This window comes from Notolepis coatsorum (assembly GCF_963971535.1).
Source record: "Notolepis coatsorum genome assembly, chromosome: 11".
In the NCBI taxonomy this organism is placed as follows: domain Eukaryota; kingdom Metazoa; phylum Chordata; class Actinopteri; order Aulopiformes; family Paralepididae; genus Notolepis; species Notolepis coatsorum.
In genome coordinates this window covers 111350883-111375532 of record NC_140175.1, presented here as the reverse complement: position 1 = coordinate 111375532, position 24650 = coordinate 111350883, and the positions used below count along the sequence as shown (strand labels likewise).

Sequence of the window (24650 nt, the reverse complement as noted above, 5' to 3'; positions counted from 1 at the left end):
ACACACAATGGAAAAAGGCACAATGCCACCTTCATGGAAAGAGGCCATAATTACTACAATTCAAAAAGAAGGGAAAGATAGAGAACTGTGTAGCAGTTTCAGACCTGTGTCCATACTTAATGTAGATTACAAGATGTATACATCAATAATATCCAAAAGATTTGAGACATTTATGACAGATATAATAGACGAAGACCAGACTGGATTCATTAAAGGAAGGCAGACACAGGATAACATAAGGAAGACAGTGCAGATAGTAGAGGAGATACCAAAGGAAGGAGGGAGTTCAGTATTAGTTAGCCTAGATGCAGAAAAAGCCTTCGACAGTGTAAGCTGGATATTTCTATATAAGGTATTGGAGAAATTTGGATTAGAAAAAAACGCTATGAAAACAATTAGGGCATTATATCAAGAACTGACGGCTAGGATTAAGGTGAATGGTAGTCTGACGGACCGGATTAAACTAGAGAGAGCTACCAGACAGGGTTGTTGTCTTTCGCAGATGCTCTTCAATGTATTCATCGAACCATTGGCTCAACTAATTAGACAGACCAAAGACATCAAAGGGGTGGAGATAAGGGGGACAGAACATAAATTGGGACTGTTCGCTGACGACGTGATAGTATATATGAGACAACCAGACACAAGCTTCCCGACACTGATGGATCTACTGACAGAATATGGATATTACTCAGGGTATAGACTTAATGTGACGAAGACACAGACATTAGCACTGAACTACACACCAACGATAGAGATCAAAGAAAAATACAAAATCAAATGGGGCATGGACAGGATCAAGTACCTAGGGGTGAACATCACAAGAGGGATGGAGGGGTTATACGATGCAAACTATACACAGATCAATCAGAAAATCAAGAGAGACCTAGAAAGATGGACGGTAATGCCGCTAGATTTCAGCTCAAGGATCAGGGAATGGGATAGACAGATATCAAGATTCATTTGGGGGGGGAAAAGGCCAAGGATCAGATATGTGACTCTACAATTACCAAAGGAGAAAGGAGGGATGGCAGTACCCAGTTTAGAAAGCTATTACTATGCAGCACAGCTTAGAACAGTAGCATGCTGGTGCAATGTGAATTATGAGGCCAAATGGAAAGATATAGAAACCAAAAGAGAGGGATTCAAAGTACAGACACTGATAGGGGATAGGGAGCTGTTCAGAAGACAGGAACAACTACTAGATCCCATTACTAAATTCACTATAAACATATGGAACACAATAGTAAAGAAATACAAGCTAGAAAAAGAATCCAAGATACTGAGATAGATAGCACACGACAACAAATTCAGACCAGGGATAGAAGACCATGGGTTCAAGAGATGGGAACGGGGGGTATAACAGCAATGTGTACAATGACAGAAGGAGGGGAGATGCAGACTCTACAAGACTTGAAAGAAAGATACGGACTAGAGAATAGGGACCACTTTAGATATTTACAGATTAGAGACTACTATAACAAGGAAATAAAGCAAGACCGAGACAAAGAACAGAATGGGGTAATTAAGATAATGGTAAAGTCATACGAAGGACGGAAGGGAAGGGTGATATCAGCACTATATCAGGCAATAATGGACAGTAAGGGAAATACAACATTGTATGTAAAAGAAAAGTGGGAGAAAGAGTTAGAAATAGAGATAACAGAGGAGGAATGGTATAACACATGTAAGACACAACAAACAACCACAGGATCAAGGATATGGAGGGAGTTTGGGTGGAAAAACATAATTAGATACTTTATAACACCAGAAATACAGGGCAATTACACACCAGCAAAGAAACCATGTTGGAGGGAGTGTGGACAAGAAATAGCGAACCATGCACACATATTCTGGGGATGTCAGAAAATAAGGCACTACTGGGAAGAGATAGGAGGGATAATAAATGGAATAATAGGATATGAAATACCCCAGGGAGGCCAAGTGTTGTATCTGGGGAATCTATCACAAGAAGGAATCCAAGGGGAAGACAAATACTTGATTAAGATATTGATAGTGGCAGCCAAAAAAGCTTTAACTAAGCTGTGGTACAAGGTAGAAGTGCAGACGAAGGACCAATGGATAGAGATAGTAGAGGGGATACAGGAAATGGAGAGAATCACACATCTGCTGAGGCTGCAAGAAGAAAAGTTTGAATGGAAATGGGGAAAGTGGGAAAAATATAGGAGGGGAAGGAACGACATCACAGGGGATTGAAAAGGATACAAGGAAATGAATGAAAATGTAAATAAATAATGCAAATATAGAATGGACCGAAGGACCCATGCCACACTTTTTCTTTTCTCATTTTTGTATATTTGTTTTATATTTATGTACTGTTGATCAGGCCACGTGAGCGGATCGGCGCAGGCGAGAAATCCGCTCTTCGCTCTTTAAAGCTTGGTCTGCTCCGCTAATCGCTCATGTTGACCCCGCCCCCAAGTCGCTCACCGCTCACCTTGAATCGAGCGCTCCCCGCGCCACATCGCTCGGCAGATTTTAATTTTTTTTGGAGCATGGTGTAAATTAGCTCAAACTACAACAGTCTACACCCCATGGGCCCCTTAACAATTGTTTGTATTGAGCCGCATTGTAATTGTACCCATTCTGCAATGTTAAATAACGTTGTTTATCCATTCACTAGCTCTATTAAGCGATGATAGCTAGCCTAGCCACAATGCTATGGTCGCTGCCATTAACGTTAGCATGTAAGCTAACGACAACAACAATAGTGTCAAAACATTTTCTAACAGGATGTGAGTGACAAAGCCTGAACAGGATATCACAGGTTCACCCTTCTCATTGGTTGAAAATGGCCTTCATGTTTGTACATCGCCATCTGTTGCTTTGGCATTGTACTACATGTATATTACATCAGTGTTAAACCACTGTGAGCGGCCTGGAGTGGATTGGAGCGGAGGAGAACTCTCGCTCCGGACGTCGCGCCGACCCATTTTAAAACCCACTCCTCGCTCACGTCAAAACCGCCCGCTCCGCTCCCCGCGCCGCGCCGCTCACGTGTACTGCTGTTGATATGTTGAAATGTATTGTCTATGTATGTTGTTGAAAAAAAAAATTCAAATAAAAACTTAACCCCCTGAGGTCTAGAGTTTCTAGCTCCACCTTCTCAGAATATTCTCTTTTTTTTTTGTTACATAATGTACAATTACAGATTCATACCTTCAAAATAAGCCATCAATTGTCAAATTTGAGACGATAGTTTTCAATCAATGTCCTATCAAACATTCTGGTACAGTCATTACCAATTTGCAGCAGGAGGCTCTGAAGAGAATTCAGTGAATTCAGCTAATGATACGGGAACTACACTCCTTCCCAGAATGCAATGTGATGTCAATGTTAATTTCAATGACTAATTCACACCATGAAACAAAGGCCCAGCAGGGAACAATTACGGCTGAATGGGGGTATAGTGTGACTGATCAATACAGGCAACACACACTTTGATTTGATGCCATGCATATACACACACTAGATAGACAGAGGTTTAGATATTTAGATAGATATATAATAGTAATATAATAGAAAGAGAGAGAAAGAAAGAAAGAAAGAAAGAAAGAAAGAAAGAAAGAAAGAAAGAAAGAAAGAAAGAAAGAAAGAAAGAAAGATACAGAGAGAGAGACATTTATAATAATAATTATTATTATTATTATTAAATAGAATCATTTTCTATAGGCTTGCCGTGGTAGTCAGTGATACTGGTGTATACACACACTAGATATACAGAGGTTTAGACATTTAGATATATATATATAGATATATAATAGTATAGTAATAGAGAGAGAGAGAGAGAGAGAGAGAGAAAGAAAGAAAGAAAGAAAGAAAGAGATACAGAGATATATACAGAGAGAGACATTTATAATAATTATATTATTAATTAGTTTTTTACACACACACACACACACACACACACACACACACACATGTACTGATTTCTTTTGATTTCTCTGTTTGAGAGAGAGAGAGAGAGTGTGTGTGTGTGTGTGTGTGCAGGGGAGTAGCTGGGGGGGGGGGGGGGGTAGGATGATTCCAAGGGCCCAGCAAATGCCCCAAATTTTTTTATAGATTGGGGGCCCCACATTTTTTAATAGATTGGGGGCCCCACAAATTGATTCTTGCATGGGGCCCAGAATCTCCAGCTACGCCCCTGTGAGCGCACCTTTCTACTCTAGAGCTGTCATCACCGTGATGCGCGCTTGAATGAACTGCGAGATAACTCATAACTCGTACACACACGCACTCTGTCTGCCATACAGTAGTTTATGTTGTTTTAGCGCGATGTGGGTATATACACGGGCGAGGATGAAAGCATGTTAGACTACTTTTAATACATAAATTAACGTTCCGTCGGGTCCCGTGTATTCTCGATAATAATAATAATAATGCAGGACCTCTTAAGATTATATTATCAACGACAGACAGTGAGAAGAATATGCATATGCATATTAGATCACTCAGTGATTAACACCTATGCGCTGTTTGTGTGTGCACGCCCCATGTATGTGCGCTTGGTGACGCGAGATGTAGTTCTTATCGCAAATGGAGATTATTACAAGCATACCATCTAGCAAGAATTAAACGTATTTACAAGTCGTATTAGGTTTAGCAAGTTGGGGGACCTATACCTTACATGTCAAAGCACTAGAAATGGCCATTTTTCTATTTTTATCGATTTCTGAAAAGATGTCCTTTTTGAGCATTTAAGAGGGATTCTAATTTCTTTTGTTGTCCGCCGACGGGTTCAAAGCTCCAGCGTGACTCCTAAGGGGTAAAAAAAAAAAAAAACAGCAGGTCCAGGGCCCTCATTTATCAATAATGCATAGAAAGTGTTCTATTTTCGTTCCTAAGCACGGAATTTAGAATGTCTCTACGCACAGACAAACGCACAGTCGTTCAGTATTGACAAAGCCTACAGTACTTTGCTGGAATGATTCATTTTGCACGTACTGTATACAGTACGTGTGTATGCGCGCACTGCGGGATGTGGCCAGAAGCGCGCAACTAGGCAACTACTATTATATTACTACTATATTAATACAGTCTATTCCACTATATAGCTATAGGTGCTGTATGATGACAATACATTTGATTCCTATCTAATTTTTATCCATCGCAAAGCGCTCCAGCACTTGAATACGGCGGGGGGATCCGCTCATATACAACGCAGACCCACAGCTCTTGTATTATAATGAGCCCACGAGGCGTGTCTCTGTATGCAAATTACTTGCGTGAGAACGCGCATCCAGTTTAGAATGAGTGGGATTCACCATTCAAAAAACCTGGGTAAGAACAGATTTGGACTTTAAGAATGGCTTGATGAATGTGGCGGTGGCTTTTCTTATTGTTCTCTTAAAGGATAACTCCACTATTTTGGGAAATTAGCTAATTTAACATCTTCCCTGGAGTTAGACAAGAAGATGCATACCTTTTTTGTCTCTGTGCGTGCATTTTAGCTTTGGGAATAGATGCTCCGTTAGCATAGCTTAGCTTCATCACTGGAAGTGAGGCAGGACAGTAGCCTTACAGTGCCTTACAGTGTATTGCAAGGTCTGACATTGACCAAACTTGATATGCATGACCTTGGTGGGCTCTAGGTCAACTCCTGAAAAGGGGGTCAATGTCAGACTTTGCAATCAAAAGTTAGGGGGCTAATAACCCTTGCCATAATTTCAGTGCGCCCCTAACTTTTGATTGCAAGGTCTGACATTGACCCCCTTTTCAGGAGTTGACCTAGAGCCCACCAATGTCATGCATATCAAGTTTGGTCAATGTCAGACCTTGCAATACACTGTAAGGCACTGTAAGGCTACTGTCCTGCCTCACTTCCAGTGATGAAGCTAAGCTATGCTAACGGAGCATCTATTCCCAAAGCTAAAATGCACGCACAGAGACAAAAAAGGTATGCATCTTCTTGTCTAACTCCAGGGAAGATGTTAAATTTCCCAAAATAGTGGAGTTATCCTTTAACAGACAGGTAAGCAAGAATATAAGAAAAATAATAAGAGAGTAGGGGTGTAACTGTTATGGTTTGACACCGACCCCAAACGCACGACACAAGAGAGTAGGAATTCAGAGTTGCCAAATACAAGGGCTTGTTTATTTGAATACTAAATATAAGAGTACAGGATAGGCAAGTCAACAAGACAGGTACATAGGCCAGGGGGCAAAAGTTCTGCTGCTCTGCAGCTTCTCCCGTGGTGGTAGTTTGGGAATAGCAGATGTTGACGTCAGAACCGCTCTGCAGAATTCTCTCGGCAGAATCTCCGATGTGTTGCGAGACCGAGAGAGGGAGAGAGGGAACGAGTCAACAACAGTGCAGGTTGAACGAGCAGGAGAACAGGGTGAACTAATCTTCGTGTAATTAAACACAGTGAGCACAATTCCAAAACAAATCCCAAGTGAATCTCTTCGTGTAATACACACAGTGAGCAAAATTCCAAACACAGTCCCAAGTGAATATCTTCGTGTAATATACACACAGTAGTGAAGTCCAAAAAACAATCCAAATGTGAATAATATCTTCGGTGTGAGCAACACACAGAGGGAGATGAAAAAGTCCCAAAAATATTATCCCAGAGGGAACAAACAAAAGGGAACGCTGGGTGAGTGACTGTCTGACAAAAAGGTGGTAATCTTCAGTGTAATAGTAACACACGAAAAACGGAATAGATCAAGACAGTCAATAAAAACTCACCCAGACGTAATGCGTAATGGTGCTGGAACAACAGCGGAGCGAGCGCGCGCCACGGGAACAGGTGTCCAAGAGGAAGGCTTCTTGGAAAAATCCTGGAGATAGCACAGAGAGCAAAAGCAGCAGCAGTAGCAAAACGGAGAATGCAACCAGAGAAAAATCAAGACGATCCAACAAACTTAGAGTGGAGAAAAGGGGTATAAATAATAAGGGATTGATTGATTGACAAGCAGTGACAGCTGGGGAATGTGATTGAAAAGCGTGCGGACCTGAGAGAACCAATCAGCGACGTCTCTGATGACGTCACTGGGGAGAAGCGTGTGAATGAGGGAATTGAAATAATTAACAGAAAAAACAAATGAAAACAGAGCGAGGTGGTTAAAGGAACAGAACGAGTGAGAGAGCAAGGACAGAAACCTCACAGTACCCCCCCCCTCCACGGGAGCCACCCGGCGACCAGGCCGACCCGGCTCGTCAGGATGGGCTCGATGGAAGTCGGTGATCAAGCCGGGATCCACGATGAGCTGCCGGGAGACCCAGCTACGCTCCTCAGGGCCGTAACCCTCCCAGTCCACCAGGTATTGGAACCCCCGGCCCCGCCGACGAACGCCCATCAACCGGCGGACCTGCCACTGGGGGTGACCATCCACCAACACGGGAGGCGGCGGATCAGGAGCTGGAGGCATAAGGGGACTGAGGGAGACGGGCTTAACCCGGGAGACATGGAACACGGGGTGGATGTGCATGGATGCAGGAAGCTTCAGGCGCAGGGCCGCCGGACTGAGTACCTTCAGGACCTCGAAAGGCCCGACGAAACGGGGGTTGAGCTTCTTGGCCGAGGACCGTAGCGGGAGGTCCTTCGCGGAGAGCCACACCCTCTGCCCAGGGCGGTAAGTCGGCGCAGGAACCCGGCGCCGGTCGGCACCACGACAGGCGCGCTCAGATGTCCGGAGCAGCGCGGTCCTGGTGATCTCCCAAACTCGTCGGCAGCGGTCGAGGTGGACCTGCACGGAGGGAACTGCCACTTCCGTCTCCTGTGCGGGGAAAAGAGGGGGCTGGTAGCCCAGGGAGACCTCAAAAGGGGAGAGGCCGGTGGCGGAACTGACCATTGAATTGATGGAGTATTCAACCCAGGGAAGGAAACGGCTCCAGGATGCTGGTCTCTCGGCTGCCACACACCGAAGAGCAGACTCTACGCTCTGGTTCATCCTCTCCGTCTGCCCGTTAGTCTGGGGATGATAACCAGAGGAGAGACTGACCGTTGCCCCCAATCCCTTGCAAAAGGCCCGCCATACCTGGGAGGTGAACTGGGGCCCCCGGTCAGAGACGATGTCCTGGGGAAAGCCATGAAGGCGGAACACGTGGTGCGTCAGGAGGTCCGCCGTCTCGGCCGCCGAGGGAAGCTTGGAGAGGGCCACGAGGTGGACCCCCTTGCTGAATCGATCCACCACGGTCAGAAGGCAGGTGTTCCCCTGGGAGGAGGGCAGACCAGTGACGAAGTCGAGCGCCACATGTGACCACGGACGGCTCGGAATGGGAAGTGGCTGCAAGAGCCCGGAGGGTGCCTGGTGAGAGGCCTTGCTGCGGGCACAGACCGCGCAGGCCAATACGAACTCCTTGACGTCGTTCCGCATGGTGGGCCACCAGAAACGACGAGCCAGGAAGGAGAACGTGCGATGGACGCCAGGGTGGCAGGCGAACCGGCTGGTATGGCCCCACAGCAGTACCTGGGACCGGACAGAGTCGGGGACGAAGAGACGACTCCTAGGGACGGTGCTTGGAGCACGTTGGAAGCGTAGGGCACGCCTCACCACACCCTCGATGCCCAAGGTGATGGCTCCAACCACTCGGGCCTCCGGGAGGATGGGAGAAGGGTCCTCAGAGGGTGGAGCCCCCTTGGAGTGCATCCGGGACAGGGAGTCGGCCTTCGTGTTGCGGGAACCGGGGCGGAAGGTCAGCGAGAAGTCGAACCGGCTGAGGAAACTGGCCCATCTCGCCTGCCGACCGTTGAGGCGCCTGGAAGCGCGGATGAACGTCAGGTTCTTGTGGTCCGTCCAGATGGTAAAAGGCTCCTCGGCACCCTCTAGCCAATGACGCCACTCTTCCAGCGCAGCCACGACCGCCAGCAGCTCCCGATTGCCGGTGTCGTAGTTCCTCTCGGCGGGGAGGAAGCGACGCGAGTAGAAGACGCAAGGATGCACCTTCTGGTCTGAAAGAGATCGCTGGGATAGGACAGCGCCCAGGCCAGAATCCGAGGCGTCCACCTCCACGATGAACTGTCTCTTGGGGTCAGGGTGGAGCAGGATAGGGGCAGAAGTGAACCTTCTCTTGAGGGAGCGGAACGCAGCGCATGCCGCTGGGGACCAGTCGAACGGCAGAGCGGGGGAGGTTAGCTTGGTAAGTGGCTCCGCCACTTGACTGTAGTTCCGGATGAACCTTCGGTAGAAGTTGGCGAACCCGAGGAAACTCTGTAACTCCTTCCGAGTGGTGGGTTCTGGCCAATCCTCCACAGCCTGGATCTTGCGAGGATCCGCTCGGGTCAAGCCCTTCTCAACGATGAAGCCCAGGTAGTCGACGGAGTTGGAGTGAAAACGGCACTTCTCCGCCTTGACGAAGAGCCGATTGTGGAGGAGGCGCTCCAGCACACGGCGGACATGCAGGATGTGTTCCTCGAGGGTCCTGGAAAAGATGAGAATGTCGTCCAGGTACACCACCACGAACACCTCCAGCATGTCACGCAGGACGTCGTTCATGAGTGCCTGGAATACCGCCGGGGCGTTGGTGAGGCCGAACGGCATTACCAGGTACTCGTAGTGGCCCCTGGGGGTCTTGAAGGCGGTCTTCCATTCATCGCCCTCACGGATACGGACAAGATGGTAGGCACTTCGGAGGTCCAGCTTGGTGAAGAACGAGGCCTGGGTCAGTGGCTCGAAGGTGGAGCTCATGAGAGGTAGGGGGTATTTGTTCTTGATGGTGATCTCGTTGAGCTGACGATAGTCGATGCAGGGTCGCAGGTCCCCATCCTTCTTACCAACAAAGAAGAACCCGGCCGCCACCGGGGAGGAGGAAGGCCGAATGAGTCCTGCTTCCAATGACTCAGAGATGTAGAGATCCATCGCCTTCTTCTCCGGGACAGTCAGACTGTAGAGGCGGCTGCCGGGAAGGGGAGCCCCTTGGCGGAGGTCGATGGCGCAGTCATAGGGGCGGTGAGGTGGAAGGGCCTGAGTTTCAAGTTTCAAGTTTCAAGTTTCTTTAATAGTTGTCATACAGAAGTACAGAATACTTTTGTACAAAATGCTTCTTACTGTTGCGCTCCAGAGACTGTGCATGACAAGATAAGTATGAAATAAAAACATAGTAAAAATTAGAAGAAAAAAAAAAAGAGGTCACAGTGTTCAGTTTAGACATATGTACAATGTTCGTAGACGTAGTTACCATACAATATACAATACTGTGCAGTGTACTAATATACAATACTATATAGTGCAAGGCATAAATGGACGAGGTGCAGTTTAGGTACAATTCACAGTAGGTGTACGAGTTGTAGTGCAAATCCTTTATCAATAAATATAAAGTGTAAGTGTGTTTGTGTGATCTAAAGTGTGGAGAGTGGGTGCTGCAGTGTGTTGTTTGTTTGAGTGAGTGTGTGTGTGCGTGTGGGTGTGTGTGCATTTGATGGTTGTTGCATAGTGATTATTGTTCGTTTAGCGATTATTGTTCGTTTAGCAGCCTGATGGCCTGGGGATAGAAGCTCCTTCTGAGTCTTTCTGTGCTCGCCATAAGACTCCGGTATCGCTTGCCTGACGGCAGCAGTTCAAAGAGGCAGTTGTTCGGGTGGCTCGAGTCCTTAATAATTCTCTTAGCCTTCCCCTTGCACCGCTTGTTGTAAATGTTCTGGAGGGTGGGAAGCCCCCCTCTAATTGTGCGTTCGGCTGAACGTGTCACTCTTTGTAGTCTGCTACGGTCTTGTGCAGTGCTATTCCCAAACCAGGAGGTGATGTTGCCGGTCAGGATGCTCTCTATTGTACATGAGTAGAAGTTCCTAAGGATCTTCTGACTGACTTGGAACTTCCTTAGGCGCCTGAGGAAGTAGAGGCGTTGTCGTGCCTTCTTCACAACACTGTCAATGTGTGTGGTCCATGTCAAGTCCTCGGATATGTGGGCTCCGAGGTACTTGAAACTGTTCACTCTCTCAACTGGTGCCCCGTCGATGCTGAGGGGGCTGTAGTCCTTGACCCCCGACCTCCTGAAGTCCACAATCATCTCTTTTGTTTTGCTGACGTTCAGGGAGAGGCAGTTCTCCTGACACCACTGTGACAGGTTCTCTACCTCTTCCAGGTAGGCCCTTTCGTCGTTGGCAGAGATCAGGCCCACCACTACTGTGTCATCAGCAAATTTGATGATGGTGTTGTTGTTCCGCTGTGCTACGCAGTCATGTGTGTACAGGGAGTAGAGGAGGGGGCTCAGAACACAGCCCTGGGGGGCCCCTATGTTGAGCGTGATGGATGAGGAGGTGCAGTTGCCGGCTCTTACCACCTGGGGTCTGCCCGTCAGGAAGTCCAGGACCCACTGGCACAGGTCATAGTTCAAGCCCAGGTCCCTGAGCTTGGCTATGAGTTTGGAGGGGACTATGGTATTGAATGCTGAGCTGTAGTCGATGAACAGCATTCTCACATAGTTCCCCTTCCTCTTGTCCAGATGTGATGCTGCTGTGTGCAGCACATGGGCTATGGCGTCCTCCGTGGACCTGTTGGGGCGATATGCAAATTGCAGAGGGTCCAGGTTGATGGGGAGGGAGGAACAGATGTAGCCCTTCACTAGCTTCTCAAAGCACTTCATGGCTATGGAGGTGAGGGCTACAGGGCGGTAGTCGTTGAGGCAAGCGGGCGTAGATTTTTTGGGTACAGGGATGATGGTGGACTTCTTCAGACAGGTGGGGATGACGGCCTGTTCCAAGGACAGGTTGAAGATGTCAGTGAATACCGGGGCCAGTTGGTCGGCACAGACTTTTAGGACGCGGCCGGGGATGCCGTCCGGTCCTGCTGCCTTCCTGATATCCACTTTTTTAAAGATCCGTCTCACCTCATGCTCTGTTACCCTGAACACTGAGTCTCCATCAGCAGACCCCCCCCCCCCCATTGCCGTGGTTTGTAGGCTGGTGTTGTTATTCACAGCCTCAAACCTCGCATAGAAGGAGTTGAGATCATTTGCTAAGGAGATGTCACTGTTCAGTTTGAGGGGGGTTCCTTTGTAGTCTGTCATTGTTCTGAGGCCCTGCCACATGCCTCTAGAGTCAGCCTGTTCAAACTGAAGTTCAACTTTATCCCTGTAACGCCGTTTTGCCTCTATTACTGCTCTCCTGACGTTGTATCTTGCCATCTTGTGTTCTTCCATGTTGCCTGTCACCAGCCCGGTGTTGTATGCTGATGTGCGCACTTTCAGAGCCTCACGGACGGATTTGTCTACCCAGGGCTTTTGATTTGGGTAGATATTAATTTTGGTGGTGGGGATTATTACTTCTACCTGAGTACAGACATAGTCAATCACCGTTTCGGTGTATTCGTTAATATTGGCTGTGTTATCACGGAATACACTCCATTCTGTGCTTCCCAGCACTGCTTGGAGTGACTCTACTGACGTCACGGCCCAACGCTTAACCTCTCGCGAGACCACCGGCGTTCGCTTGAGACACTGTTTGTACTTAGGCAAAAGAAAAATTGCGGCGTGATCGCTTTTACCGAATGGACTAAGAGCCTGTGACTTGTACCCATTCTTAAATTGCGAGTATACATGGTCTAATATGTTCTCGCCTCTGGTGGGACAGGTCACATGCTGATAGAAATTCGGCAGCACCTTTTTAAGACGCGCGCTGTTGAAATCCCCCAAGACCAAAATGGCCGCGTCAACGTTAGCTGCCTGGAGTTTGTTTACCTCGTCGTGAAGTTTTGAAAGTGCGACCTCAGTGTTCGCGTGTGGTGGAATGTACACTCCGATGAGGATGATGGACGTTAACTCTCTTGGGAGGAAGAAGGGTCGACATTTTATCGTGATAAACTCCAGGTCTGGGGAGCAGTGGTTAGACATTTCCTTTGTGTTGCCTAAATCGCACCACTCCTTGTTTATCATGAAGGCAATGCCGCCTCCTTTCTTCTTTAGTGACTCTAATGCCGTCCGGTCTTTTCGTAGAACGAAGAAGTGGTCTGCCGGTTCTATTGCATGATTCGGGACATCTGGACTCAGCCAAGTTTCTGTGAAACAGAGGACGTTACAATCCCGAATGTCCCTCTGGAATTGGATCCTTGCTCTGATGTCGTCCAATTTGTTTCCTATCGATTGCACATTGGCCAACAATATGCTGGGCAATGTGGTTCTGTGTCGTTTGGACCTCAGTCTGTTCCGGACCCCGGCTCTCTTTCCTCGTCTTCGCGGCGGCTTTTGGTCTTGTCCGTGGCCGGCATAACAAAGGATCTCGGCGGGCCATTTCTGCTGTTCAGCGATCCGATCCAGAGAGCAATCCAAACGGTAAGTTTTTCTTAATCCAATGTCAATGATTGACTGACGGTCATACACATATAATGCACCAACAGTTGGTGCAAATAAAACTCCTAATACTATAAAAATTAACAAAATAAAGCACAGTCTCGTCGGAGCGATCAGAAAGGCAGCCATCACAGCAGCGCCAGTTACAAAGCCCTGGTAAGCCCTGGTCTTACTGAATACCTCCATGAGGTCGTGGTACTCGGGAGGTATGGACGAGGGGTCCGGGGGCAACTCACCAGCGGGCCTCCGGGGCGGGGGACAGGACGCCGCCTGCAGACAGCGGGCGTGACAGGAGGAGCTCCAGGCCCTGATGGTACCGGAGGACCAGGCGATGTGGGGCTCGTGCAGCGCGAGCCAGGGCCTACCCAGGACCACCGGGACAAGGGGGGATTGGGTAATGAGGAACTGGATTCTCTCGACGTGGTTTCCAGCGATGGTCAGCACGACTGGGCCGGTGCGTTGAGAGATGTCGGCCAGGCGGTGTTGGTCCAACGAAAAGATCTCCAAGGGCCTCACAAGGTCCTCAAGAGGTATGTTGGCTCGGGTGGCAAACTCGAAGTCGAGGAAATTCTCGTCTGCCCCAGAGTCGATGAGGGCCTCCACCGTGGCACGTTGGTCCCCCCAGGCCAGGGTGACGCTCATCAGATGGTCAGGTGGCGCTGGGAATGGGAAAAACGGCTCACCAGGATCTCGGTGAGCCTGATCTTTTGGCCGGGTGGGGCAGTCGGCGATACGGTGTCCCGCACCTCCGCAGTAGAGGCAGAGACCGGACCTAAGCCTTGCCTCACGCTCCGCCTGGCTCAGATGAGAGCGTCCCAGCTGCATGGGTTCCTCCTCGCGAACCGAACGGGGAAGCCTGTTACCACCAGTAGTGTTGGGGACGGGGCGTCCAGGAGTCCGGGGTGCTTCAGGAGGTAACAGTCGGGTCCTCTCGCGCCTTCTCTCCAGGAGGCGTCCGTCAATACGGATGACGAGGCTAAACAGATCCTCGAGGGAGTCGGGCAACTCCCGGGTAGCGAGCTGGTCCCGGACTGCGTCACTGAGCCCCCTCAAGAAGGTTAGGCGAAGAGCAGGTTCGTTCCATCCACTCTCCACCGCCGCCAGTCGAAACTCCATGACATAGTCCGTCACCCTGCCGCTCCCCTGTCGGAAGGTCCCCAACCGGGCTCCAGGGTCCAGACCTCGGGCTGGATGGTGGAACACTCTGCGGAGCTCCGCCACGAAGTCTGGATAGGAAAACAAAAAATCTGCTTCCATTGCCCAGGAGGAAGTGACCCACTGGGCAGCATGGCCAGAAAAACGGCTTGGTTGATGACGGAAAACCAACTCACATTGCATGATGAATGTGGCACACTCCTCGGGATTACCGTCGAACAGCCATGGGACGGAGAGACGGGGTTCCCGAGATGCGAGATCTGCTGGGGCTGCGGGGAATGCTCCTGAAGGGTGTGAGAGATGAAAGGTATTAACGGTGTCGCCCAGCGAGTGAAGCTGAGCGAGAATGTCGGACTGTTGTCCCGCCATAGCGGCCATTGAACCCTGCATAGGCAGGACCAGATCCCTGAGATTCTGCACCGCAGCCGCAGCCCGCTCTAATTGGAGACTGTGATCCCTGGTCAACTCGACTTGATTTGCAAGTGCGGTTCTGACCCTCTCTGTGTCGGCTGGGGTCGTCATTTTGGTTGGATCGTAATGTTATGGTTTGACACCGACCCCAAACGCACGACACAAGAGAGTAGGAATTCAGAGTTGCCAAATACAAGGGCTTGTTTATTTGAATACTAAATATAAGAGTACAGGATAGGCAAGTCAACAAGACAGGTACATAGGCCAGGGGGCAAAAGTTCTGCTGCTCTGCAGCTTCTCCCGTGGTGGTAGTTTGGGAATAGCAGATGTTGACGTCAGAACCGCTCTGCAGAATTCTCTCGGCAGAATCTCCGATGTGTTGCGAGACCGAGAGAGGGAGAGAGGGAACGAGTCAACAACAGTGCAGGTTGAACGAGCAGGAGAACAGGGTGAACTAATCTTCGTGTAATTAAACACAGTGAGCACAATTCCAAAACAAATCCCAAGTGAATCTCTTCGTGTAATACACACAGTGAGCAAAATTCCAAACACAGTCCCAAGTGAATATCTTCGTGTAATATACACACAGTAGTGAAGTCCAAAAAACAATCCAAATGTGAATAATATCTTCGGTGTGAGCAACACACAGAGGGAGATGAAAAAGTCCCAAAAATATTATCCCAGAGGGAACAAACAAAAGGGAACGCTGGGTGAGTGACTGTCTGACAAAAAGGTGGTAATCTTCAGTGTAATAGTAACACACGAAAAACGGAATAGATCAAGACAGTCAATAAAAACTCACCCAGACGTAATGCGTAATGGTGCTGGAACAACAGCGGAGCGAGCGCGCGCCACGGGAACAGGTGTCCAAGAGGAAGGCTTCTTGGAAAAATCCTGGAGATAGCACAGAGAGCAAAAGCAGCAGCAGTAGCAAAACGGAGAATGCAACCAGAGAAAAATCAAGACGATCCAACAAACTTAGAGTGGAGAAAAGGGGTATAAATAATAAGGGATTGATTGATTGACAAGCAGTGACAGCTGGGGAATGTGATTGAAAAGCGTGCGGACCTGAGAGAACCAATCAGCGACGTCTCTGATGACGTCACTGGGGAGAAGCGTGTGAATGAGGGAATTGAAATAATTAACAGAAAAAACAAATGAAAACAGAGCGAGGTGGTTAAAGGAACAGAACGAGTGAGAGAGCAAGGACAGAAACCTCACAGTAACGGTACACAGAAGCCACGGTTCGGTACATACCTCGGTATTGGTGTCACGATTCGGTACAAGTTCGGTACAACAGAAAAAAAAAATTATAATTATTATTATTAACACATTGGGCGCCATGCATTGTGCCCATCATTATGCCCTCTCTGCCACCGCTTGTAAGCCTATGGAGATGTTTACCTTCTTTGCAGGGCTATAACTTTTTAAATATTATAGCTATATCTGCATTACTATGGCCCATTCAACATCGGGTATCTATCGTTACGGATGTGGGAACGTTATATTTTTTCATTCATACATTGTTGTGTTAATACCGTCGAGAATATAAGTATGTTTTTAAGCTTTTCTGCTGTAATTCCAAAAACGCTAGTTATAGGCCCTGAAGCCTACGATAGATTATCGATTGGTGTTTCTTTCCTATACACGCTATATAAAATAATTAAAATGTATATGATCGTATACATTATGCTTCATCATGCGTGAAGGAAAGGGGGGGGGGGGTCGTTTATAATTCCTTGATCGTCAGTAACGGCTTTATTTAGTATGGGTTGATATATTGATCAGACTGATTGCAAACAAAGAAATGGACAATCAAGCTGAAAGTAACGTTAGTTTCCCTTACCGTTCGCCGATGAGACTGGAGGAAAAATATCCCAATTATTTGACGTCGATCTGCTAGATCCATTTCCGGTTTGTATGACACAATAAACGCCGAAATCATATCGATTATTGCATTTCGAAAGCGATCCAAATGCACTCGAGTGTGTATATTGATCCACGCCACAATATATCTCTGGCGGAGGAATTTCCTCGATGCACCGATCGCCACTTCCGGTTTGGCGTGAGTGTAACTCGCCCGACCATCCACCAGGCGGCGGTATTGAGGCGTTGGGTCCGGCTGCGATCCGGAGGGAGGCTGGATGAATTATGAATGCCATGGCGAAATTTTTTAATATTGATCCCAAACACGTGATACGCCGTTGTTGTCGTTCAACGCATGGCGGGCAATAACAATTTACTCCGTTCTTGATGCACAATGTGTTAATATACATTTTTTACTTTGATTTCTTATTATTTTTTTTTTTATATATTATATTTATGATAATTATTATAATTATTATTATTAAATAGAATAATTTTCTATAGGCTTGCCGTGTTAGTCAGTGATACTGGTGTCATTCTGTGTTTAGGCATCCACTTGCCTACTGCCCCTTTAACAACTTATCCTTGCTAAGTTTCGGTTTCACTTCTAAAGAGAATTTAACTTCACGACGAGACTGAATACTAGAGAACAGATGACATATTACAACAATGGCAGAGGATTATTTGGATTTAAACACAGTGGAGCTCAGATGATCTGTCCGGAAAAGTATGTTTCTTTTTCTTATTTGATGATGAGCTGTGCCTGTGAGTCCGGTGGGGGAGAATGTTGATGTGTTTGTTGGCGCGTGTGTGTCGGCGACGCGTGTGTGTTTCTTTCCATTGGTTTCATTTGGTTAACGTTATTGGGTGAACAAGAAAACAAAAGAAAACTGTAAAACTGTAATGACCCTGCAGCTGTTCCAATGTAAATGTGCCTTTCTCCGTGCACTTTCGCCGCTCTGAAGTCTGACTCGGTGTGCCCGGCCACGCGCGCTGTTCTCTCACGAACCTCGCGAGTGCCTGCATGCATGACTCGTGTGTTTGCGCTGTGGGGCGTATTCGCCGTATGGTTGCGTGTACCGCACCGTGACGGCCGTACCGTAAATTCGCGGGACGAATACACGTACCGTTACACCCCTATAGGAGAGTATTGTGGAATGAGGCCCAATGTGTCTTGTGTAGCGGACTCTAGTTAATATTATGTTCTCTCTGCAAATAGACTGCCATATCTCTGAAAACAGCTCCCCACGGAGCGCAGTCAGTGCACCCCGTAGTATTCCGATAAACCATGCTGCATTCATTTGGAAAGAAAGACCTATTCCAAATGCTATTTATAGGGTTTCACAATAATTACACTACTGTCGCTATTTTACAATTAACTATAATGAATTACGGGTCATACAGAACAAGTCAGTGTTGAAACTAATGCATGAAAGTCCGTCTCATGTTGCAGTCTTCATATTCTATCGCTGGGCGCCATGTACGCACGGTCTGAGCTGTGCGTAGATATATGCACAATCTCAAGCACATGTTCAAATTGATAAGTCCCACACTTTGCTTAGAAATTATTGTATGCACGGTTTATGCACATATCTGTGCGTACGCACCATTGATAAATGAGGGCCCTGGTCTCTTCAACAACATCATAGAAATAACACCATCATTCTGAACTTACCCTTTAAACACTGTTCAAATGGAAAGTGGAAACTTGACTCTGTCCTTTAATAACCTTTAATAGCCTTTAATTACCTTAATAACCTTTAATATCCTTTAATAACCCCCCAGATCCAGCAGGCTGCAGAGCGCCCGGAGAGGAACTTTGTGGACACTCGCCAACTGAAGGTGAGGACCCTGAAATTCAAAGGTCATAACCATTTTATTTATCAGAATGTATCTAAAAGGATTAAAAACGGTATATATAGTGTGTGTGTGTGTGCGTGTGTGTGTATGAATATGATTGGTCCTGCTTCCTATTCATATCTGGGCGTCAAAATGGGCTGAGGACCAATCACATGACAGACCCTAACCTTACTCACATCGAGACAGCAGTTCATATGATTTCAGACATAAAGAGATAATTACAGTACGTACTATGAATCCTTCTATGAATCCTTCCTGACCACCAGAGACGGTACTTAAAGCTCTGGATCTGCCATCTTGTGTAGGGGTCAGCAGGGGTCATCAGGGGGTCACATGTGACTATTTTGGCATAAAAGACTGAAGATCCAGTGCTTTAACACTTTGAGTGCCAGCCACGCGTTTTGTCGTTAGTTCATGCCGACCGTTGAGTGCCGCCAACGCTATATAGCGCTTTTATGTCGTTTTTCTTTTTTTCGATTTTCCTATACTGGGGACTCACGGGCTGCTCGCTGGCACATTTTTGAACACCTAGGCATGCAATTTCGATCGAATCCACTAGGTGGCAGTCTCTCCCTATGTTTGTAACACATCTGTAACATTATTGACCTTACCTGCAGTATTGCACATAATAATAGATCTCTGCTAGGATTGGTCAATAGTAAAGGTCAAGGCTTGCCCACCTGGTATTTAACCTGGTCACAGTCAGTGAACTCTGAGCGTCTTGGTTGGTTTTTGCAAGTGATACAGTTATTGAGATAGAGAGAGATTAGTAAGAGAGATTAGCCTTTGATTTGATTTGACCGTTGAGCATTGATAAGTAAGAGATAAGATAGTATTTCATTAGTAGTAGTGGTAATATTTGTTTTATTTGTAATATTTGTATTTATTAGTAGTTATAGGTAATATTAGTCGCAGTACTTTAGAGTGCAGTACTTTTTAGAAGAGTACTTAGTCGTGTTAGTTAGTAACACTAGTCTGTAGTAGTTTTTATAGTCTTTTTATAGTCATACTTGAGAGTAGGGCATAAACCATGAAGAGACAACGAAAGTGCGCCTCCAGCCAGAAGTCAGAGGAAGCGGGTTGCTAAAACGACTTGCTCTGAGAACATCCTTCTGGCAGCTAATGCATCGTCGGATTAATCCGACGTTCCATCCAAGGATGAATGGCTTCCAGGTAAGATCATTTCAATTCAATAAATCATAAATGTTTGTACGTGCGTGCGTTCAGTCACGCTAGTATGTGAACGCATTACAGCGATGTATCATGCGTGTCAAGCTACTTTATAGATTGTATATTGTATAATGTCTCTCGTTATTTGCTATTTTATATATTATATATTACATACTGTCAAAATAATGAGGTTTGTCTCGTTATTTGCTCGTCTGTGCGAAATGTTTGTAGCCATCCTGTGAACGCGCCACATGCATTTCACGCTACTGTATATTGTATACTGTCTCTCGTTATTTGCTAGTTTCTATATTATGTATTACATACTGTCAAAAAAACGCGTTCTGCCGTTTTTGGCTCGTCTGTGGAAATAGTTGTAGATTGTGCGCGCGTTCAGTGTGAACGCACCGTAGTACAGCGATGCATGATGTATTACTTTATATTATATTATCGCCGACTAACTGAAGTAATGCTTCCATTTATTTTAGGTAATTCAGCACATGCTGGGGTCTGGCCTGGTAATCGACGTGGCGCAGGTAAAATAAAAGCACATTTAGTTTGAATATAATCCTTTGTTCTTCTGGCATCCAGCTAGTGTGGGGGAAGGGGGGTGCTGCTTTGATGCTAAATGTCTTTGATCTGGGGCTGGGTCTATACTTGTGTGTGAGTGCATTGCATGTCTTGGTGACGATAAATATGTCTGTCATGTACTTATTTATCTATCTATATAAAGTAACATGCGTTTTTCTGTATTTTTTTGAATTTGTTCATTGGCACAGCTAATGGGGGGGGGGGGTGATCTTTGATAAAATATCTGTCTTTGATCACACATGGTGGCAGTCTCTCTCCTCTCCTCTCTCCTCTATCCTTCTCTCTCTTCTATCTCTCATATTTATCCTCTATAATATCTATATATATAAAATCACATGAGTTTTTCTGTATTTTTTCGAATTTGTTCATGGGGGGGGGGGGGTGATCTTTGATGAAATATCTGTCATTGATCACACATGGTGGCAGTCTCTCTCTCTCTCCCTCTCTCCTATCTCTCCTATCTCCTCTCTCCTCTCTCCTCCTCTCTCTTCTCTATCTCCCATCTCTCATATTTATCCTCTAATATCTATATATATAAAATCACATGCGTTTTTCTGTATTTTTTCGAATTTGTTCATTGGGGGGGGGGGGGGGGGTGATCTTTGATGAAATATCTGTCTTTGATCACACATGGTGGCAGTCTCTCTCTCCTCTCCTCTCTCCTCTCTCCTCCTCTCTCTTCTCTATCTCCCATCTCTCATATTTATCCTCTATAATATCTATATATATAAAATCACATGCGTTTTTCTGTATTTTTTCTGTATTGGTGCAGCTAATGGGGGGGGGGGTGATTTTTGATTAAAATCTGTCTTTGATCACACACCTGGTGGCAGTCTATCTCTCTCTCTATCTCCCTCTCTCTCCTATCTCTCCTATATCTCCTCTCCTATCTCTCCTCTCTCTACTCTCTCTTCTTTCTCTCCTCTCTCTATTTATCCTCCAATAATAAAGCTGACTTGACTGTTTTTATTGCAGATACCGACACAGAATCTGCCCCGTCTGAGGATGATATTGAGATGGATGAGGTGGCCGCTCGAGCCATGGAATCCGACAACGACTCTGATGTGGACGTGGCCGCCAGAGCCGCTTCAAGGCCTCGCACGCCGCAGATTTTAGGTGAGCAGTTTGTGTACTGTTTGTAGATATGGTGTGTAACCATCCTACATTGTATGTAGGATATAACTGTAAATGCATTGTGACAAAGCTGACCGTTCCTTGTTATTTCAGAGAGAGGCCCAGCTTCTGAGGCAGAGGAGGAGGCAGAGGAGGAGGAAGCGGTCCCTTCTAGGCAGAGGGGTAAGTTAGGCATCACTATCTCACACTGACTCATTCACTCACACACGTTTCTAACTATGTATTATATGAATGTGTGTCTACAGTATAGGGTGTACATGGTAGACTAGTTAGTTATTGTAATATTTTCATAATTTACAGGGCGGGGCAAAGGCCGGGGCAGAGGCCGGCGAAGCAGGTCAGCTCCCAGTGGGAGCCAGGATGACTGGATCTCTGGCAATTTCGTACCAACCGAGATTGATTTAGAAGCCAAGCCAGGACCACTGCAAGATGCGGCCATGATCACATCAGACCGCCCCCTTGCCTTTTTGCGTCTGTTCCTCACAGACGAGTTCATGGGTAACATTGCACATCAAACTAACTTGTACGCCCAACAGACAATGGCCCTCATTGATCCCGACCGGGTGAGTAACAGGCTACGTAAGTGGAAGCCCGTCACTGTTGAGGAGCTATGGAGGTTCTTGGGAATACTCTTCCTGACGGGGATCGATCACAAGCCAGCGATGTATATGTACTGGTCAACTGAGTAAATTTTCTTTTGCCCCCATTTCTCAGACACAATGCCCCGCAATAGGTTCCAGTTAATTTGGAGGTTCTTGCACTTTAGTGACAATCAGGCGATAAATCCTGATGATAAACTGTACAAAGTATGCCCGGTCCTAGACTACCTCGTGCACCGCTTCCAGGAGCTATTTCAGCCTAGCCACAATATTAGTATAGATGAGGGGATGCTGGCCTGGCGTGGACGCTTAGCGTTCAAAGTGTACAATCCACTGACGCCCACCAAATATGGCATCAAGTCATATGTGCTCTGTGAATCTCGCACTGGTTACTGCTTTGCACTGCAGCCATATTGTGGGAACCCGGGGAACCTCAAGGACACAGTCGTGGTGCTCCTAGGACGTCTCGCAGGCGAGGGTTACAAGCTGTTCATGGACAATTTATACAACTCTGTGGCCCTCTCTGACAGACTCCTACAGTTGAGGACCCACGTCTGCGGTACCTTGAGGAAGAACCGTGGAGAACCGGCGCAGGTAAAGCATGTAACCAATGTTGACCTTGCGCTGGGCGAGACCTTGGCCCTGCATAACAACCGGGTCATGGTTCTCGCCTGGAGAGACAAGAGGATCGTCAAGATGATCAGCAGCTTTCACCAGGACACTTTAGTGGAATCACGCATCTGGCGGAAAGGTGCACGTGAGAGGGAAGCCGTGATGAAGCCGGCCTGCGTGGTTTCATATAATATGTGTATGAACGGTGTTGACAAGCTAGATCAGCATATAGCATACTATCCCTCTATTAGAAAGACTGCAAAGTGGACCAAGAAGTTCGTAGTCTATTTGATTCAAATAGCCATGGCCAATGCCTTTGTCTGTACAGAGCCAGACACTCAACAGGACCGTACAAGACACTCCTACGGTTCCAGATCAGTGTGGTAAACGACTTGGCTGATGAGGCAGGTGGTGAGGCAGTGGCAGGTGGTGAGGCAGTGGCAAGTGGTGAGGCAGTGGCAGGTGAGGTGGCAGGTGGGGGGGTGGGGGGTGGGAGGCAGCGTGATCCCAGGGCCCCAAGGACAGATCCGCAGAGCAGGTTGGATGGCAACATGGCAACACATACTATGAGGAAGTACGCATCCACCCCAAAGAAGAAGCATCCCATGAGAATATGCCGGGTCTGTAAGAAAAAAGGCAGCAGGCGGTAAACAAGATCATACTGCGCAAAGTGTGGAGTCCCCCTGCATCAAGAGTGTTTCACACTCTACCACACAAAGAGAGATTATGCTAGCTGAGTATTATCTCTCTTGTGTGGTAGAGTGGAAACACTCCATGAAATATGTGGATGGATGTGTACTTCCCCGTACTATGTGTTGTTATGATAGATGAGTGTATAGTGTATAGTGTCTTGTAAATATGTAAATAGTGTAAGTATTTCACAATCTAGGTATTTCTGTTTGTACAGAACAAAGGTGTTGGAACATGGATATATTTGGAACACTATTCTTGGTCCACTTTCAGAGTAGCAATGGTGGTCTCGCTTGTCAATGCCGTTCATCATTGTCCTGGTGTTAGCTGCTGTACATATGCCTCACTTTACTAACTAACACACTTTACATGTAAATATATGTTCTTATGCACAAACTCAATGGTTGTCGGCCATTTAGCCAGGTCAAAACTAACGTACTTTACATGTAAATATGTGTTCTGATGCACAAACTCAATGGTTATCGGCCATTTTGCCAGGTCAAAGCGAATGCACTTGAATATATGAATAAATGTACTGTGAATGTTCTAAATGCACAAATTCAATGGTGATTCGCCATTGTGCTAGGTCAAAACGAATGCCCTTTACATGTTGATGTGAATGTTCTAAATGCATAAATTCAATGGTGATCCGCCATTGTGCTAGGTCAAAACGAATGCACTTTACATGTTGATGTGAATGTTCTAAATGCACAAATTCAATGGTGATCCGCCATTGTGCTAGGTCAAAACGAATGCACTTTACATGTGTGTGCTGATGCACAAACTCAATGGTGCTTTATCTGAAGTAAAGACATCTTTTCCACTTCATCAAGTTTCAAGTGTTTATTATATACAGAATACATTATAATGCAATGCTTTTTTATAACTTGTGTGTCTTAGATTATAATATACAGAATACATTATAATGCAATGCAAAAATGTCAGAATACTTGTCATACTACCTGTCATGTATGGACGACTACACCATGGCACACAGGTAAAATGTGCATCACAAACAGCTGAGTATGGGTTGAGCCCATGATGAACTTGCAAAATGTAATTCAAACAGCTAACAGTACATGAATGGTTCTATATTGTATGTCGTTTTTGCTAATTTATGTAATTTTTGCTCATTTCTATATTGTATATAACAATATAGAAATGAGCAAATAACAAAACCACCTAGTGTTTATGATTTATGAAATGCAGTAAAGGATATAGGGATATTTTGATAAATGGCTGCTTTTTTATATAGATATTGATTTACGTTGTATGCCTATATATATTGTCGCTATGTTGAGCTATATATGCAGTAA

The 24650-nt window shown here is 46.4% G+C and overlaps 1 protein-coding gene across 2 annotated transcripts in view; it reads left to right on the top strand.

Moving 5' to 3' along the window:
• Positions 1-24650, top strand: part of rnf123 (ring finger protein 123) — a 484329-nt gene that overhangs the window by 311332 nt on the left and 148347 nt on the right. For both annotated transcript variants that reach the window (XM_084325137.1, XM_084325136.1), the window contains exon 33: positions 18467-18523. In XM_084325137.1, coding sequence (XP_084181263.1) covers positions 18467-18523 — 57 coding nt within the window. The remainder of the gene's footprint in view (positions 1-18466; positions 18524-24650) is intronic.